Raw genomic sequence first — 20,735 nt, 5'->3', positions numbered from 1 at the left:
TTTTCCGCTTCTCCCTGGCAGGAAAAACGCATGCGGTTTTTACATGCGTTTTTCCCGCCAGGTAGAAGCGTTTGTCAAGCGTTTCTGCATGCATTTCTGCATTTGGGTTATCAAGCGCTTTCCAAGCGATTTTAGCATCACTTGGAAAAGTGCTTGACAACTTGGTCACACTATATAAATCCATGCAACCGGCATGGATTTATGTAGTGTGACCAAGTAATAGTTAAAAAAAAAAAAAAAAAAAAAAGAATAAGAATGGTTTTCTCCTCTCCGTCTGGTCTGTTGTATGTGTCGCGGTGTTGTGAAGTACCTGCGGTGACGTCATTGAGTCATGTGACAGGTCATGCGACCGCCGACATCAGTGGTCGCGTGACCTGTCACATGACTAAATGACGTCATGGCAGGTCCTTTCACACCACTGCGACCCATACAGCGGACCGGACACATCGCTGAGGAGTCCGGGGGCCATCGGAAGGAAAGTATAATCTTTTTTTTTAACAGGTTCTATGGTACCTGGGTCTGGAGGATAGTCTCCTCTTCTCCAAACCCGGGTACCACCCGCACATAGAATCGCATAATATCAGTGTGTGCAAATGTACTGACACGGATATTATGCTTTTCAATGCAAGTCAATGGCGTCAATTAAGCTGCGTGTCCGCAAAATTAATGGACATGCTGCGGATTTTTCCGCAATGATAATCTGCAGCGGAAATTTCCGCAGATTATCATTGGGGACCATGGGGCACGTATTACCAAGCGTTTTCACTGCGAAAATTCTGTGGCAAAGACGCTTGAAAAACGCATAGCGGGCACGCAGCCTTAAGGTTCCCTTCTACATGGGCTAATAAGCGGCACCATACGACCACCGAGCGGTAAGCTTTTGCATGCAGGCGAACCAAAGCAAACAATGGGCACTGAGCGATACGTTTGAGGTCAGTCAGTGCACATAGGCTGCCATGGTCCTCGACAGTGCGAGTCCTGTTTACACAGGATGATGCACCTCTGAGAGTGATTATCTTTTGTGCTGCACCTGATGAACAAGCGTTTTGCTCATTCATCAGGTGATTGGCAGCCTGTTTATGCAACAAAATAATCATGATCAAGCGATTTTAACAATGCTCGCTCACAATAATTTTGCAGTGTAAATGCCCCTTAAGTTTCACTTATATGCAAACGATCTTTACTTATCTGCATAGTGCATCTGTAAACACTGTTTAAATTGGCTAAATAGGTTGTATTACTTTATTAGTTTTCCTTTTTTTTTTGCTAATGTAAAAACAAAACGTTACCAAGATAAACTATTAGTGCCAAAATAATTTGCCAAAAATTTTTTTTGTTTAATGAATATTTTCCACACCACATAAACCACAAATGGCTAAAATATATAAAACTTGAAGGAAAATTACGAGGGAATGACATTATATTGCTGTTTTTCCAATTTTCAAAACTATGTAGAGAAAAAACTCAACTAAAAATGACTATAATGCAATGTTACTTCCATTCATTTTGGACATGGAATAGATACACTTGGCTGCTTATGGTGATAGGGTTGTGCCCTACTTTAAAAGTTAAACTTGATGGGCCGAGGGTGCTGCATGAATTAATAGAAAACCTGCGCTCTGATCCCAGTCCTGCAGTTTCTCCACACTCTGTACTGTGTTCCCCACCGTTCTCCTGCCATCAGCATCCCTCGGGGGATTTCACATCACCTCTGCAGCTAGTTAGCAGCCTTCACTTTTTCTTTAAACAGGAAGAGAGATGTATCTTCCCCTTTTGTATGAAATTTGAAGACCTCTTGATGTTAGGGACTGTAGTTTATAAAGATACTATATTTTGATACACCTTGTACACACTGTAAAAAAAAAAAAAAAAAAAAAGTTATCCCAGAAGAAATTTTATTCAGAGGATACATAATAGATGTACTATTGCTGGTGGACCCCTCAATGTTCACAAGAACTGGGGTCCTGAGCCCACTTTCCAGAGTAGTTTTGGACGGAGCAGTGCTCATGCACGCACACACAGTTCAATACAAACTTCAAAACAAGGGCTCAGGACTCCCGTTTTTAATAATAGTGGGGATCCCAGCTGCTGCGCTGGTCATTATTTACAAGCTGCAGCTTTGACATGACTGCAGGTCACATCACGACTTAAGGCAGAATCAAAGATCTCAGCAGCTCGTGAGAGTGTTCACCAGCAGAGGTGCTGAGCGCAATGATTTGATGCAGCGTTGATGAGCGCTGCAGCCTGTAAAAAATCACTGCAGCGGCGGAGAGGCAGTGCTAGATCTGGGGATGATGACTAACAGCTCTTTATCTTATTGTAATCAAGCGCTGGCTCATGTGACGCTTAATGCTATTTTGAGGAAACCTCTTTAAAGAGCATTTCCTGCTGGCTTCAGTCTGTAATTTTTTTCCTTGGCATTTCTTTAGTAAAATTGCCCATTATGTTAGCTGCCTGTGATTGTATGTTTTATGAGCGGCACAAGCTCAGGATCTTGCCTTATTTATTGCTTTGGCCTTTTCTTCTTTACCAGCTTCAGGTCCTCCTTCAGTCTGTGCTGTGGGTATGACATAAATAACTCGGCGCTGCCTTTCTCTACTGACCACCTGGAAATCAGTGATAAGGTTTATCAGAAAAATAAATGGCAGCATGGGCATTTCCTTAGTTTTGCTGCTGACTGATTTTGATACATCGTATTAAAGCGATAATGGGGCAGGTTTATAAAGGCTGGATTTCACAAGGCAATATAAAATAAAAGATTATTGGAGTGATTGCACCAAATTTATTAAAAGAACCATCTATGTTTCTGAATGTTTGGCACATTTTGGACAATGGTATAGTCAGAAAATAAATACGTCTATGATCAGGGATAGATTTGTCTCAAAATTTGCAACATTTTCTTGCTTCACTGTTATTACTAGAAAATCATCTTTTATCACCTATTCATTAGGCCCCCTGCAATCCCTAGAACGGGGCTCGGAAATGCAGTTTAGAGTAAAGCCTTGTGTCCATTTCTTCTCTCTTGTCCTGCCTGTGACAGACAAACACTGTACTCGTCTATCTCCGACAGGCTCTTGGAGAATGAATGGCACTAGCTCCATTCTGACAGGGCATTTAAGTCCCTCTTTTTTTGAGGGCTTCTGGGGGTCCCAGTGTTTGACATATTATCACTTATTCTTTGGAAAGAGGATCATTTTTAATGTTGAGAAAAAACCCTTAGGGCTTAATAAATGTAACTCTAACCAAGTATTGTCTATTTTATTATGTTATAGGAGCGGAGATAGACTGCGAAGACAAGAATGGGAACACTCCACTGCACATAGCAGCCAGATACGGCCATGAGCTTCTCATTAACACATTAATCACCAATGGTGCAGATACCTCCAAGTAAGTGGCCACTCCTGCCAGAGGGTATTACAGAGCGTATATGATTTTTGTCCTTACATTGGGCTGTTGTAACCTGTATGCTAACATGTGCCATTTGCATTTGAGTGGTTGCTCGACACTCTCATTTCTAGTGTCCTCTTATATGGTTAGTAAATAAGTTTACCTTTTTTGCATCATATAATTTAATTTCCGTATTACTACTTTTACTAAATTGTGAGAGTTGGTATTTAATTAAACACCCCCCCCCCCCCCCCTCCCAAAAAAAAAAATATGCACCTCTTAGTTCGTAGAAAACATCACGGAGAGCCCTCATTGGAACAGTCCTTATCAAAACCTGGTAAAATCTTGGCATCTTATTTCCTACTGTGATAATTTCTGTGACCGCTTGCCCTCCTCTAGGCGAGGCATCCATGGAATGTTCCCTCTCCATCTGGCTGCACTGAGCGGTTTCTCGGATTGCTGCAGGAAGCTCCTTTCTTCAGGTTGGTTTTCTGGATTGGAACCTCAATATGTCTGACACTTAGGAATGTACCTGAATGGAATGTGGTTTTCTCATGGATTTACACTCTCAGGGTATGTGCACACAATGTCTTTATACCAGGCGGATTCTGCCTGGAACCTGCTTGAAAAAGTGCTGAAAAAACACTGCAAAGAATGAACTTATGCGCAGCTATGTAATTTGAGAGCACCATGAATTAAGGGCAGGGAGCTGGATTCCAGTGATGTGTCACTAACTGGGCTGTGTTTTTGTTTTAATACAATCAGTGTTTTATCAGCAGGAAATAATCACAAGAGAACAAACTGCTCTAGTGCCTCCTAGTCCAGCTACTCTCCTAGCACGGATTAGCAGCTTTGTCAGTATACAGTGTATGCAGAAAGCTGATAAACAGTGATGTGCAGAGTTATGCAGGGCTCAACATTCCAAGCTCTGCTAGATCTGCAGCAGAGACAACTACTTCTATGACAAAAGGTTTTTATGCAACAAGTAAACTAAGTGATACATCGTTGGAATCAAAGTCTCTGTCTCTATATCATGAGGCTGTCAGATTTCATAGCAAAAGCCTTCTGACATATTCTGTTTAACTGCTTCAGTCTTTGAAAGCTGTAAAGCAGCTAGTAGAAGTAACTTGTCCATTCTTTGTGCGGCTTCCGTTTGTAAGCCATTTGCTATTTATAGTTTAAATTTATTAGAAAAAAAAGACACCAGTAGCAGAGCCACTGCAAAAAACACTGATAAGATGTCAAAGAAGACACCTAAAGAGGTATTCCCATCTCTAAGTTCCAATCCCAATATGTAGTAGGTGTAATAATAATAGCAAATACCTCCAATTAGAAATGTAGTATAGTTCTTCTGATTTGTCATGTCCCTTACCCCATGTGTAGTGCAGTAGCTTAGGTAATCATGGTTACGGCCACTAGCAACTAGCTGTCACTGGTCGTGGTCGTAACCATGGTTACCTAAGTTACTTCAATGCACTGCACACTGGGTAAGTGACATGGCAAATCAGAAGAACTATGCTACATTTCTAATTGGAGGTATTTGCTATTATTATTATTATTATTACTACACACCTACTACTTATTGAGATAGGTGCTTGGAGATGGGAATACACCTTTAAGGAAAAAGACTGGCGGTGTTTTCATGAAGCTTATTTACCTTGATAAACTACGGAACTGCTGGAGTTGTTAAGATATCATGTGCACGTACCCTTAGGCTAAGTTCCCACTATGCAGAAATGCTCCGGATTTTTCCTGAGCGTTTCTGCATCTCCCTGGCAGAAAAAAACACATGCGGATTGTACATGCGGATTGTACATGCGTTTTTCCTGCCAGGGACATGCGGATGTGAAGCGTTCTTCACATGCATTTCCGCATGCGGGTTGACAAGCGCTTTCCAAGCGATTTTAGCATCACTTGGAAAGTGCTTGACAACTTGGTCACACTATATAAATCCATGCAACCGGCATGGATTTTATATATGTGACCAAGTTAGTTAATAAAAAGAATAAAAAATGGTAAAAAAAAAACATTATACTTGCCTTCTGATGGCCCCCGATGTCCTTATCCGATGCGTCCGGTCTTCCCGGTGTCTCGCGGTTGTGTAAAAGGACCTGCCATGACGTTATTTAGTCATGTGACGGGTCAAGCGACCGCTGACGTCGGCGGTCGCGTGACCCGTCACATGACTAAATGACGTCATGGCAGGTCCTTTTAGACCATCGCGAGCTGCCGGGAAGCCAGGACGCACTGTACAGAAGACCGGGGGCCATCAGAAGGTAAGTATAATGTATATTTTTTATTTTAATTCTTTTTTTTTAACAGGTACTATGGTACCCGGGTCTGGAGGGGAGTCTCCTCTTCTCCAGACCCGGGTACCAGCCGCACATTGAATTGCTTAATATCTGCATGTGCACATGTAGTCATGCGGAGATTAAGCGATTCAATACAAGTCATTGACGGCAATTACGCTGCGTGTCCGCAAAATAATTGGTAGTGCTGCGGATTTTTCCGCAATGATAATCTGCAGCGGAAATTTCCGCAGCATGTGCACAGCACATGCGGATTATCATTGGGGAACATGGCAGGCCTTCTATCATGCATTTTTAAAGTGTTTCTGCTGCGGAATTGCCGCTGCAGAAACGTTTAAAAAACGCATAGTGGGCACACAGCCTTAAAATGGGTTCACATCACTTTTGGCTTTCTGCTCATGACTGCGTCGGGTTAGACTAGTCTATTGTGTCCAGCTAGAAAGGAAAGGAAACTTCTGCAGTGCACAGTGTCGTTACCTTTACTGGTTGCTAACCAGCTTCTTGACTTGACGTTTTTGCAGACCCTGCATTTACATTCAGGGTGTCTTACAGAACAATGTGTGTTTTTACTGTCAGTTTGCATATAGATAAAATAATTACAATAAAAACGAATGTATTCTGTAAATCGTATAAAACCTCCTTTAAAATACAGATTATTAGGGGAAAACAAAATACAATGTAAAGAGGTTTGGAATATGAGGTTAATATGTGGAGTTTACATGGTCAGTAAGCTTTGCATTTTGTGTTTTTAGGTTTTGATATAGATACTCCAGACGACTTTGGCAGGACCTGTCTGCATGCGGCAGCGGCTGGAGGGTATGTAACACTTCCTTCTATGTCTATAAAGCATCCATACACACTTGTTCTCCCGCGTGGTCAGGCATTCTGGTGTGGCGTGACACTCGTGCTCCATTGTCCTAAAAAAACAAACAAACAAAAAAGCAGAAATACAGTCTGAGTTTTATGAATCCTAATATGTTACCAGTGAAAAATGTGCAACTCATCCCACAAGAACAAACCTTTAGGCTCCGTGCCCACTATGCTTTTTTGCCGCAGAGTTTCCACAGCAAAAACGCTTAAATGCTAGGTAATACATGCCCCAAGGTCCCCAATGATAATCCGCATGTGCTGTGCACATGATGCGGAAATTTCCACTGCGGATTATCATTGCGGAAAAATAGGCAGCACGTCCATTAATTTTGCGGACACGCAGCGTAATTGCTGTCAATGACTTGCATTGAATCGCATAATATTCGCATGACTACATGTGCACACGTGGATATGAAGCGATTCAATGTGCGGATGGTACCCGGGTCTGGAGAAGAGGAGACTCTCCCCACGACCCAGTTACCATAGAACCTGTTTAAAAAAAAAAAAAAATTAAAATAACAAAGATTATACTTGCCTTCCGATGGCCCCCGATGTTTTCTCCGCTACGTCCGGTCTGTTGTACTTCTCGCGATGGTCTAAAAGGACCTGTGGTGACGTCATTTAGTCATGTGACAGGTCACGTGACCGCGGACGTCGGCGGTCACTTGACCTGTCACATGACTAAATGACGTCATGGAAGGTCCTTTTAGACCATCGCGAGACGTACAACAGACCGGACGTAGCGGAGAAAACATCGGGGGCCATCGGAAGGTAAGTATAATCTTTATTTTTTACCATTTTTGTTCTTTTTTTTTTAACTATTACTTGGTCACACTATATAAATCCAATCCGGTTGCATGGATTTATATAGTTTGACCAAGTTGTTAAGCACTTTTCCAAGTGATGCTAAAATTGATAACCCGCATGCAGAAATGCATGCACAAACGCTTGACAAACGCTTCTACCTGGCAGGAATAACGCATGTAAAATCCACATGTGTTTTTCCTGCCAGGGAGATGCGAAAAAAATCTGCAGCATTTCTGCATCATGGGTACTTAGCCTTATAATAATAATTTTTATTTCTATAGCACCAACATATTCCGCAGAACTTTACAATTCAAAGGGGACATGTACTGACAATTAAGACATTAGAGTACCACATAATTCAACAGATAGTTTTATAAAGCTAGGACAACAGAAAAATGAAGTTATAGCTCTTGGTGGACAGGACTCTGAAAAATAAAAGTGCAAAAAAAAATTTCTCCATTGCGAGAAAGGGTAAAGTAGCAAAAAGAAATGGCTGCCCACTTCCAAAAACAGCACCATAGCTGTCCTTTTTGTTGTAGTGGGCATAAAAAGTGAACTTGTGCTTCTTGTATATATTTATCAAGCTTTGATGATTTTTTTTTTTTTTTAAGAATTCTTCTGAAAATTGCCCTTCTATGTATTCTACCACTTGTTCAACTGAAAACTTTGCAGGCTACAGATTGACAGACAAAAGTATGGAATTGATTCCTTCAGAATTAAAAATGTATAATTCCTTTTCAGGAACCTGGAGTGTCTGAACTTGTTGTTAAACACTGGTGCAGACTTTAACAAAAAAGACAAGTTTGGGAGGTAAGTGTTTTTTCTTCCAAAATCAATGAGTTCAGGGTTTTTTGTTTCTTTTTTGGCAACTGTTACTCACAATTTTTTTTTCATACTCCTATCAAAACTGTATGCCGTTCCTTTTCCAATGAATTAACGTGCACTGTAGAACTTGCGTAGCACTAGTCATTTATATGCACATAATACTCAGTGTCGTCCTGATAAATACCGTCCTTTCCCCTCAGATGACTGTTTGATTTGGTGCTGAACGCTCATATCACTGAGTTGCAGGGGCTCCCTGGAGGTTGTAGTGCTGGGGTCTGTTTTGTCCTTTTGATGGACAGATGCACCTTACAGCTGGGAAGTGGAATGGGTGTTATGGGGTTACTGCTATATATAGTAGAATCTGCAGCCGAATGTGTGCATGTTTTAAATGAAATTCACATTGCATTACCAAATAAGAAGTCTGAGATGAATATTCTCACATTTTTAGAACCTATTGGGAAGGATTTTGAAATGTTTATTGTGCAGATTTTTCCACTGCACTAAAATGGGATTTAGAAAACTCCATCCATGTGTTTTGTGCATAGTTTGCACCTTAAAGAAGCACTCCCCTCAAAGTTTGTATCATTTTAATATATTGCACTCCTCATATTATATAGCACTGTGCACTTACAGTTGCTCATTTTTCCTTTCTACCCAGATAATTCTTCTCTTTTCTCTGCTCTATGTAGAATCATGAAGTCTTGTGTATCCCGCTCTTCAACTCCTGACCCAGCTGCTCCACTCCTCCCTCTGCCATAGGCTTTTGCAGAGACTCAAGACTTGTGCAGAGAATATTGACCTCCTGTTTCTACATAGAGCTTAGAAGGATTCTGCTAGTCAGATTTTGATCATGTGATGTTATAGACCTAATGGAAAAAGGAAGAATTAGCTGGGTAGAAAGGCAAAATGATCAATTGTAAGTACACAGTGCAATATATTAAGAGGATACAAATTTTGATGGGAGGAGTGTTTCTTTAAGGGTACGTTCACACTTGAAAAAGCACGGGATATTTGCTCTTCTACTCTTGCTTACGGAAAATCCTCTGCATTTTACAGTACCAGCATAGTGTATAGGTTTTTAAGAAATCACATGACACTGTGGGAGAGAGATCAGTGGCATAAATACGCCAGTTCGGTGGATTTGAAATCCAATGCGTGTCAATTTATCCTGAGGACGTCATTGTGTATGTGTAAGGGTATACTCGGCGGTACATGCTGCTGCAGGAGGTCTGGAGCAGAGGTGCCAGATATTTACTGTTATCTATAGAAATAATTGTGTTTTCACTTCTCATGGAATGAAGAACTCCACTTCACTACGCCGCTGCCAATTGTAATTATCAGTGCCTGTTTGCACTTGTGGGATCCGGAGCCAGTGTGAATGATCTTGATGAGCGGGGCTGTTCCCCCCTGCACTATGCAGCCACATCAGACACCGATGGCAAGTAAGTCGTGATCATGTCACTATGTGATTTTACCTTCCATATCATTTCAGTAATGGTTGGACAAGGACTCAAGAGTATTGGAACTTGATCACGTTTGTGCCTTTATGTCAATAACTGAGAATGTAGCCTTTTAAGACGGGGTGTTCTTGGCTTCTTCTCTAGGTTAAATCTGACGGTCACGCAGCTTGCCACTTTCACAAAGACCCACTTGTTTAGCTCCTTACTTAGCCCTTTTTGTCCAGAAGAAATCTCAGCAATACTGAGGAAATTCTTTGATTTCAGATTTCATAAAGTGGTACATTTCTACAATTTGTCTTTTGTGTGTTTTTTTTTGGCCTTTTAGCATTAGAACTATAATGAGGGGGCTAAGTCTTGCCCGTAGGGCCAGTCTGGGTTTCAGGCTCAGACCTTATGGATATTCATTTCAAGGATTTCTCCTGAAATCGTTTGCTTATATTGTAAGATAACCTACTGTTGTTCATTCCCAGTATTCTTTTTTGTTTGTTTTTTCTAATTGATCCTTGAAAACTAAACATGAATTAAGGAAATTTTGAGCAACAAGGATATATGTATGGTTTTATTATTCGTTGTTTATACTCTCAACCTCGTAAATCTTAAAATCCAGCATGCATATGGATTATGTGCTCTGCACTTTATTAACCTTGTAAAATACCTGCAGGTGCAGAAACGTGACACGAATAGCAATTCTTTTTCTGAATTATAACAGCTCGTTTCTGCCACCTAGTGGCTAAGATGTGAATACAGTCATACATTGAACTAAAACTGAAGAGTCTTCTAATCTAGTCTTCTCACATGACAATATTTTTTTAGACTTTTTGGTGGCCTTTTTTGCATTACATTTTATTTTATGTGAAAGTTATGGATTAGTGCATGATAGTAATAGAAAGGATCAAGCAAATAATTTTTAATTCCTACAAGGTTACTTTCCATTAATTTAGGTGCCTGGAATACTTATTAAGAAACGATGCAAACCCAGGAATCAGGGACAAGCATGGGTACAATGCAGTTCATTACGCAGCTGCCTATGGCCATCGTTTATGTCTAGAATTGGTAAGTATTCGGTGTGATGACATGGCTTGCCAGACTGTTGGGGTGGGGGCTATAGTTAAAGAGGTTGTCCACTACTTTATTATTGATGACCTATCCTTAGGATAAGGTCATCAATGTCTAATCGGCCGGGGTCAGACTCCCGGCACCCCCGCCTATCAGCTATTATCGGTAGCGGCAGGTGGCCGGAAGAACTCACTTGCGGAGCTGGTAGTGGGTGCCGCAGGGTACTACACATCCGCCTCCAATTTTTTTAATTAGGAGCTGAATGTACAGTACCCTGCGGCTGCCACTACGAGAAGATGGCCATCTCCGCAAGTGAGCGCTTCCACCACCGATAATAGCTGATCGGCGGGGGTGCCGGGAGTTTGTCCCTGGCCGATCAAACATTGATGACCTTATCCTATGGCTAGGTCATCAGTAAAAAAAAGTAGTGGACCACCTCTTTAATGTTGGCCATTAATCATCCCTTTCTCCTTCCCACATTTATACTTAATCCCATGACTGCCTGATATATAAATCTATATTGTGTATATTCACCAAACTTGACCTGGTAGTGCCAATTGTTTGACATAGGGACATACAGTCATGAAAATAACGAAGTACACCCTCTTTTGAATTTTCTGGTTTTGCATATCAGGTCCTAAAAAAAAAAATCTGACCCTAAAATGTAGTAAATATAACTTCAGATGAGCAACAAGACCTGGCAAATGACAGTTTCATTATTAACTCAACAAAAAACTAAGAGAAAATGCAGAAGTGTTGTGCAAAAAATTATATACACCCTTCCTAGGAATTAAGAGCGTAAGTAGCAGCCAGGTGCTGCTAATCAAATGCCATTGATTAATTGCTCATTAGCAAGTGTGACCACCTATATAAAAGAAGTTGTTTTGTCAGTTTGCTGGTCTGGAGCCTTCAGATGTGTTTTAAAACAATGCAAAGTAGGAAAAACATCAGCAATGATCTTAGAGAAGCTATTGTTGCTGCCCCTCAATCTGGAAAGGGTTACAAGACCCAACACTCTACAGCGAGAAAGATAAACCAGTGGAAAATATTTACGACTGTTGACAATCTCCCAATGAGTGAGCGTCCCAGGGAATTCACCCCAAGGTCAGATCATGCTATACTCAGGGATATTCAGGGGCATAATGACTGTGATCGCAGAGGTCGCGACTGGGCTCGTGCTTGTGGGGACCCGCTGACGCCGGCACAAACTTCAACTGGACGCACATTCAGCTGAAGTGTACTGCGGTGCAGAGACCCGTTGGGTCTGTGCTCAGTAATACACGCTGCTGGCCAATCAGAAACCAGTAGCTAACGTCTATGTGCACATGACGGGGTGCATGGCAGTGACGGCATGCGCTCCCATCACTTGCGCACTGAAGTCAGCTGCCGGTTTCAGAAGAGGACTCTGCACGGCAGGGAAGTGGAGGGAAGGTGAGTATAATTGTTTCTATGCATTACAAAACAACAGCAGAACGGGGGGGACATATTCCAGGTTGGGGCCCAGGTAGGATAAGGAACATACAGTGGTGTGAAAAAGTGTTTGCCCCCTTCCTGCTGCTTATTATTTTGCATGTTTGTCATACTTAAATTCTTCAGATCACAAAACAAATTTAAATATTAGACAAAGATAACACAAGTAAACACAAAATGCAGTTTTTAAATTGAGGTCTTTATTGTTAAGGGAAAAAGAAATCCAAACCTACATGGTCCTGTGTGAAAAAGTGATTGCCCCATAAACCTAATAACTGGTTGGGCCACCCTCAGCATCAACAACTGCAATCAAGCTTATGCGATAACTGGCAATGAGTTTTTTACAATGCTCTGGAGGCGCAATCACCTTTTCACACAGAGCCCTGTAGGTTTAGATTTCTTTTTCCCTTAATCATAAAGACTTTAAAAACTGCATTTTTTGCTTGCTTGTGTTATCTTTGTCTAAATATTTAAATTTGTTTTCTGATCTGAAACATTTAGAGACAAACATGTACAAGAATAAGAAATCAGGAAGAGGGCAAACACTTTTTCACACCACTGTAGGGGGGATATATATACCAGAATGGGGCCCAGGATAAGGGATATATATACCAGGATGGAGGGCATACAGGTGCATCTCGCAAAATTAGAATGTCACCAAAAAGTAAATTTATTTCAGTTCTTCAATACAAAAAGTGAAACTCGTATATTAGTCATTACAAACAGAGTGATCTATTTCCAGTGTTTATTTCTGTTAATGTTGATGATTATGGCTTACAGCCAATGAAAACACAAGTCATTATCTCAGTAAATGAAAATAATTAACAAAAAACACCTGCAAAGGCTTCCTAAGCGTTTAAAAAGGTCCCTTAGTCTGTTTCAGTAGGCTCCACAATCATGGAGAAGACTGCTGACTTGACAGATGTCCAGAAGGCAGTCATTGACACACTCCACAAGGTCCTAGAGCTCCAATTTTCATTTAGAAATCAAGGTCCCAGAGTCTGGAGGAAGAGTGGAGAGGCCACAATCCAAGCTGCTTGAGGTCTAGTGTGAAGTTTCCACAATCGGTGATGGTTTGAGGAGCCATGTCATCTGCTGGTGTAGGTCCACTGTGTTTTATCAAGACCAAAGTCAGCGCAGCCGTCTACCAGGAAATTTTAGAGCACTTCATGCTTCCCTCTGCCGACAAGCTTTTTGGAGATGGAAATGTCATTTTCCAGCAGGACTTGGCCCCTGTCCACACTGCAAAAAGTACCAATACCTTGTTTAAAAGCAACAGTATCACTGTGCTTGATTGGTCAGCAAACTCGCCTGACCTTAATCCCATAGAGAATCTATGGAGTATTGTCAAGAGGAAGATGAGAGACACCAGACCCAACAATGCAGACGAGCTGAAGGCTGCTATCAAAGCAACCTGGGCTTCCATAACACCTCAGCAGTGCCACAGGCTGATCGCCTCCATGCCACGCCGCATTGATGCAGAAATTGATGCAAAAGGAGCCCAGACTAAGTATTGAGTGCATTTACTGAACATACATTTCAGTAGGCCAACATTTTGGATTTCAAAAACATTTTTCAAGCTGTTGTTATAAAGTATTCTAATTTACTGAGATAATGACTTTTGTGTTTTCATTGGCTGTAAGCCATAATCATCAACATCAACAGAAATAAACACATGAAATAGATCACTCTGTTTGTAATGACTCTATATAATATATGAGTTTCACTTTTTGTATTGAAGAACTGAAATTAACTTTTTAATGATATTCTAATTTTGTGAGATGCACCTGTATATATATACGCCAGGATGGGTGGATGACCCGGTCCAAATCTTGCACTGGGGCCCATCAGACTCTAGTTACGCCACTGGATTACAAAAAATATAAATACAAAACTTACCAGGTGACCGTTTTCCCCTGCTAAAATAGAAGTGTCATGAAATAGGATATAAAATATATATTTTATTATCAACACAAATAAAACAATTTTAAAACAGGAATTAGGTGCTAAATAAATGGGGAAACATTAGAGCTCATGATTGATACTAACAACGTGGCGGGTAATTATCACTTGATCAATATTGCTCTCTTGTCTACAGTATTGAATATATCTATGGAGATTTAAATATTATGACAATGGTAATTATTTTATCAACGATTGTGATTTAAAAAAATTATATCATAGAAAAATGCAATAGTAAATATCCATAGAACACTATTCATATCTTTGCTAGAAACATAAAATCAGAGTATATCCATGTGTCCTCAAACTGAATATATAAAGGGACTAGATAGACTGGCCTTTTAGGAAGAACAAAAACCTTTTTTAATATAAAGTGCTCAGGTGCAAATTAGCTGTGTTTCAAGTGTTTAGTGTATATATACCACATATGGGAAAGGTTTTTAATGGACTGGCCCTTTAAGGGGAGTAAAACCTCCTTATAAGGTGCTCATGTGCATTTCAACTATAGGAGATGTAAAATTAATCATGTAATGACATGAATAGAAAAGGTATAGTTGGTTACCGCTGCAAGTACATATTAGAGCAAAGCTAACCATAGGAATTGCCTGGTTTTTACCTGCAAGATGGCACCCTGTGTGAAAATGTAAGGATGGCTCTTGTTTCGCCACTGGATTACAAAAAAGCCAAAAGATGCAACTCAAAGACGATAATGGCCTCAGCATGTTAAATGTTCAAGTCCTGACAGTTCAATTAGAATAAGACTGAACAAGTATGGCTTCATTTGGAAAGGTTGCCAGGAGAAAACCTCCTCTTTCTAAAGAGAACATGGTACCACTGCTAAAGTTTGCACAATTACATATCAACAAACAAGAAGACTCCTTGAACAATCACCTTTGGCCATAATACTCTGCACCATAACTGGTAAAAACCAAATGCAGCATATCGGTAAAAACACCTCTAATGAACTGCTAAGCACGGTGGTGGAGTGGTAATAATTTGGGCTTGTTTTGCAGCCACAGAACCTGGGCTCCTTGCAGTTAAGTCGACCATGAACTCCACTACACACCAAAGAATTCTAGTGTCAAATATGAGGCCATCTATCCAAAAGCTAAAACGTGGCCAAAACGGTGTCATGCAACTGGATAATAATCGCAAGCTAACAGCAAATCTACATCAGAATGGCCAATTAAAAGAATGGAGGTGTTGCAATGGCTCACATCTCAGACCTCAACTCAATTGAAATTCTTTTAAAAGGAACTCTAAAGATGGTGTTTCATCTTGTAGAATGGGGAAAAATTGCTTGTAAATTGTTTCCTAGCATACCAGTGACTGCTTACAGTCTCTCAGAAGTGGCTGGTTTCCTTGGCACATGGCGTGCTCTTACAAGCTCTTTTTAGAGCTTGCATGCCCTTCTCTGGAGCTGGTCTAGATTTAGTGCCCTTGCTGTCCTCCGATGTAGATGCAATACAGCCTCTGATATCAACATGGTGAGAGCGCACCGTTGGGCCCAGCGATGCAACAGTGCTACCTGGTCCATACTGTCAACATTAAGAAGCGTACCGCCCCCTGGCAGGTAAGAAGCCAGGAGGCAGAGGAGAGGTGTGCTCCTGAAGATAGATACACGATGACACAACCCACTTAAAAGACCTGCGTATAAACGAATCCCCACAATTCTAAATAGAAGAGTCGGACAAAATTCCTCCAGAACAACGTGAAAGACTAATAAAATCATACAGAAAATGATTACTTTGTAAAACTTCCTTTAGCTGCAATAACAATCTACTGATTTATGGGGTGTAATTAAATTTACACACACTAATGCATTTCACCTAGGTTTTAGGGAAAAATAATGAATGACGTGGTGTGATTTGTCATGTGGTGTTGAGGTTGTATTTTCCTAATTTGAAGACTTTCCAAGTACCAGATATTTTATTATGCCCCTATATGCAAAACCAAAATATTTTTCTCACGACTGTAGGACCTATAGCTACGTGATGATGGAATTTAAATAAAATAAAAAGTGAATGTCTGTATTTTGGCTCAAAGCTTTGTAAAATAAGAAAATAAGTTCACATATAAGGTAGAACAATAGTTCTGCAAAAGTTGTTGTGAATGTAACCTCATCTTATTACTTTTTATAGATTGCCCGAGAAACTCCCCTAGATGTTGTAAGTAAATCCTTTTTCTTTTTAAATTTTAAAATGAATTTGAGGCTTTCTGAGATATGAAAAATTTCACTAAAGAGGAAATTATATCAAAGTACAAAAGAATTTGCCTGATAAATCCAGGGCCATCGCTACAGTGCTCTCCTCTGATCTGTGTTAAAGTGCAGTGACGTGCCCATCTACTTATTTGACAGCTGCCACCAATCATTGGCCTGTGCAGTATGTGGCGCAAGACCACTGAGGCCATTGACTGCAGCGGTCGCGTGAGTAGACTGGTATCACTGTGGCACAGTAATCAATGACAAATTTGGTCATCAGAGCAGCGTGGTATGTCATGTAAGGAATGATTATTTTGTTATTTTATGGCATTTTTCCACTTTGGAAAATAATTAGTAAAATCCATGGACCCCCACCTAAAGATGGCTGATGTACTATACAATAAACTAATTCTTCACCAGTTTAATGTTCTGCCCTTTACTTTAGACGTTTTCTTGTATGTTGCGATCATTTAATATGTAATGGGTATCTGAGCGCTTCTTGATTTCACACAGTAAATGTATAGTTTGTTAATGTGCTTTACCATTTTCATTCAGCTTATGGAAACTTCAGGTACGGACATGCTGAATGACGCAGATACCCGTGCACCAATCAGTCCTTTGCACTTAGCTGTAAGTTCTTAAAGCTTAATTTGCATTGCATGTTAACATGTTTTAATGAAGAACAGATCCCTTTAAAGTGCTATCACCAATCTGCAGCTACCCCGTATATTTCATAAAACAGTGTTGGGCGTCCCCAGACTTGTGATTTTTCCAAATATTATCTAGTAACAAAACCTTTCAGAAGTAGCCCTAATGTCCCCCGAAAGTTCTGGGATTTAAGATCACGGCATGCAAAGCCCCTGCGTGGCCGGTCTTGCTTTGAAACTGTGAGATCTTGTAAGATCTCGCTCTTTCCATCTAGCCAGCGTTGCTGCATATTTTACAGCGGATAACATTCGGTAACCGCTTGAAAAAGTTATTACTGATCGGTAACTGCTTGGTACACAGCAGCGCTGGGTTAGTCAAGATCTCACTGTTTCGCAGCGGAAGTGGTTGTGGGACACCATTTGCACGGCTGGCTACCGCATCCTAGACGTTCAGGCCCGTGTTTGCTCCAATGTCAGTTCCTTTCGGAGGACGTTAGGAATACTTATGAAAGGTTTTTTTGTTACTAGATTGTATTTCGAAAAATCCACAGTCTGGGGCCACCCACTGTTAATAAATAAGAAGGGCACCCCTAGACAGGTTATGGGTACGATGAGTGTAAGATGAGCGTCTGGATGCCCTAGTTGTCCTGAAAAAGTAGGGAATAAACTAGCTATGTATATTACTTATAAATGGCAGAAGCTGCAGTATGCAACATCTAGACCAGGGGTCAGCAACCTGAGACACTCTAGCTCTTGCAAACTACAACCCCCAACGTGTCCTAATAGTCAGGGCATACAGGAAATTACCCCTGAATTACACCTACAAAGACAAGATTTTTCCTTCTAAAGAGACTATGGCCATGTAGAATCTTTTCAGAAACAGCAAAAAATAAGTGACCAAAATGTTAGAAAGTTGAAATATATTACACATATCCATCAATGGTTTGCCTTAAAGGGACTCTGTCAGCACAGAATGACTGTGCAAACCAAGTGCAGGTGCTCGGTGCACCCTTGTTGTGGCCAAATATTTAAGTTTACCTTCCCATGTGCTTGTTTTCCCTGTGTCTCCACCCTCCTCCTCTTTGACAGCTCTAACTTTAAAGAGCCAGAGAAGGGTGGGGATAGATTGAAAACAAATTTTTGGCCACACCAAGGTTTCACTAAGCACCTGTACTGTGAACAGTCATTTTGTGCTGACAGTCCCATTAAAACCTTGTGTAATATAACTTTTGTTGCCTTAAATATCCATGATGATGCTAGATGAGTTATTTTTTGAATTGGCAGAAAAGTAAAATATTTTCAATTTCATATTAATGTTCATGTATGATTATTACCATGTTTAATATATCTCACATTGGTGCGTATAATAGAAATATTCCAATTATATAGTAATGCTCTGTACAGACTCAGGACAGTTTAAGGATGTGCTATAATGTTTGTAGATCATCTGCAATCACTGTCTGTACTCGGCAAAGTGACTATTTCAGATCTAAATGTCACATTTTGGATTCTGGCTTCTGAGCCTAAGACACACGACTGAGGCAAATTAATCGTCTCACAAAACTTGCTTTATATTTGTTTTGATTAAATAATGTAAAGGTGATTTTCAGTCACATACAATTCTTGTGCGACAGCCTAAAATACTGAGCTGCTCATTGCCCTCTCTGTGATTGGCATCTTTATGGCGCAAACCTCAAAGCATCAGGTGTAATTGGCCACCGTGCTCGTGTGCAGTATCATCCATACCTACAATACATCCCATAGGCAAATACACAACCAAAATGCAAAGCTCTCCCCTGTAGGAAGACATGCTTTATTGCTTACTATACATTTGCATAGAAGTCAGGATTGGCCAAAAAGACCCAAAAAATACCCAAACCTTCCAAAACATCTCCAGGGTTTATGAAGTACACAAGCACAAACCTCTATAAAGCATGCACTATAGCATTATTGCTGCATTCGCTGACATTGCAAAAAAAAAAAAAATCTTGTGCTTTTTTTCTAGGCCTACCATGGGCACCACCAAGCCCTAGAGGTTTTAGTGCAGTCTTTACTTGACCTTGATGTACGAAACAGCACCGGCAGGACCCCTCTGGACCTTGCTGCTTTCAAAGGACACGTTGAATGTGTAGATGTTCTCATCAATCAAGGGGCATCAATATTAGTTAAGGACTATGTTGTCAAAAGGACCCCCATTCATTCAGCAGGTACGGCATACAAAACAATGGGATATATTTCTAATGTTATTTTTGTTGATTTAATGAAAAATTTTAATTTTTATTTTCTTAGCTATTAATGGACATTCAGAGTGTTTGAGACTCCTCATAGGAAATGCTGACATTCAGACAGCAGTGGATATTCATGATGGAAATGGACAGTAAGTACAAACCTTTAAGTCAATTACATTTATAGCAGCTGCCAACTTATAGACTGCTGCACTACATTGATAGTGTATTATATTAGTATATACGTTGGCGCTCTGTGCCAGGCCCATAGCACAACCCTTCTCATGTCATTTGTATGTGTGACACATCGCTATGCAGAACTAAATACAGGTGCTTCTCACAAAATTAAATTAACTTTTTGATGATATTCTATTTCAGTTCTTCAATACAAAAAGTGAAACTCATGTATTATGTAGAGTCATTACAAACAGACTGATCTATTTCAAGTGTTTATTTCTGTTAATGTTGATGATTATGGCTTACAGCTAATGAAAACACAAAAGTCATTATCTCAGTAAATTAGAATAATTAAAAACACCTGCAAAGGCTTCCTAAGCGTTTAAAAAGGTCCCTTAGCCTGTTTCAGTAGGCTCCACAATCATGGGGAAGACTGCTGACTTGACAGATGTCCAGAAGGCAGTCATTGACACACTCCACAAGGAGGATAAGCCACAAAAGTTCATTGCTAAAGAAGCTGGCTGTTGAGAGTGCTGTATCCAAGCATATTAATGGAAAGTTGAGTAAAAGGAAAAAGTGTGGCAGAAAAAGGTGCACAAGCAACCGGGATAACCGCAGCCTGAAAGGATTGTTAAGAAAAGGCCATTCAAAAATTTGGGGGAGATTCACAAGGAGTGGACTGCTGCTGGAGTCATTGCTTCAAGAGCCACCGCACACAGACGTATCCAGGACATGGGCTACAAGTGTCATATTCCTTGTGTCAAGCCACTCATGGCCAATAGACAACACCAGAAGCATCTTACTTGGGCCAAGGAGAAAAAGACCTGGACTGTTGCTCAATGGTTCAAGGTGTTGTTTTCAGATGAAAGTAAATTTTGCATTTCATTTGGAAATCAAGGTCGCAGAGTCTGGAGGAAGAGTGGAGAGGCCACAATCCAAGCTGCTTGAGGTCTAGTGTGAAGTTTCCACAATCAGTGATGGTTTGAGGAGCCATGTCATCTGCTGGTGTAGGTCCACTGTGTTTTAGCAAGACCAAAGTCAGCGCAGCCGTCTACCAGGAAATTTTAGAGCACTTCATGCTTCCCTCTGCCGACAAGCTTTTTGGAGATGGAAATTTCATTCTCCAGCAGGACTTGACACCTGTCCACACTGCCAAAAGTACCAATACCTGCTATAAAAACAACACGATCACTGTGCTTGATTGGCCATTGATCATTTTTGTGTGATTTTGTTGTCAGCACATTCAACTTTCTACAGAACAAAGTATTCAGTGAGAATATTTCATTCATTCAGATCTAGGATGTGTTATTTGAGTGTTCACTTTATTTTTTTGAGCA

General features: G+C 40.5%; 1 protein-coding gene across 3 annotated transcripts in view; it reads left to right on the top strand.

The window, feature by feature from the left end:
* ANKRD28 (ankyrin repeat domain 28) overlaps positions 1 to 20,735 on the top strand; it is a 197,559-nt gene that overhangs the window by 127,771 nt on the left and 49,053 nt on the right. For all 3 annotated transcript variants that reach the window (XM_073677937.1, XM_073677936.1, XM_073677938.1), the window contains exons 10-19: positions 3,273 to 3,387; positions 3,787 to 3,869; positions 6,449 to 6,512; positions 8,115 to 8,183; positions 9,500 to 9,640; positions 10,600 to 10,711; positions 16,288 to 16,314; positions 16,905 to 16,979; positions 19,002 to 19,203; positions 19,286 to 19,373. In XM_073677937.1, the coding sequence (XP_073534038.1) occupies positions 3,273 to 3,387; positions 3,787 to 3,869; positions 6,449 to 6,512; positions 8,115 to 8,183; positions 9,500 to 9,640; positions 10,600 to 10,711; positions 16,288 to 16,314; positions 16,905 to 16,979; positions 19,002 to 19,203; positions 19,286 to 19,373 (976 nt within the window). The remainder of the gene's footprint in view (positions 1 to 3,272; positions 3,388 to 3,786; positions 3,870 to 6,448; positions 6,513 to 8,114; positions 8,184 to 9,499; positions 9,641 to 10,599; positions 10,712 to 16,287; positions 16,315 to 16,904; positions 16,980 to 19,001; positions 19,204 to 19,285; positions 19,374 to 20,735) is intronic.

Source organism: Phyllobates terribilis, unplaced genomic scaffold, assembly GCF_046119375.1.
Source record: "Phyllobates terribilis strain yellow unplaced genomic scaffold, ASM4611937v1 Scaffold_4__5_contigs__length_816908805, whole genome shotgun sequence".
Classification (NCBI taxonomy): domain Eukaryota; kingdom Metazoa; phylum Chordata; class Amphibia; order Anura; family Dendrobatidae; genus Phyllobates; species Phyllobates terribilis.
The sequence above is the reverse complement of the archived record's forward strand: the minus strand, read 5'-3'. Positions and strand labels throughout refer to the sequence as shown.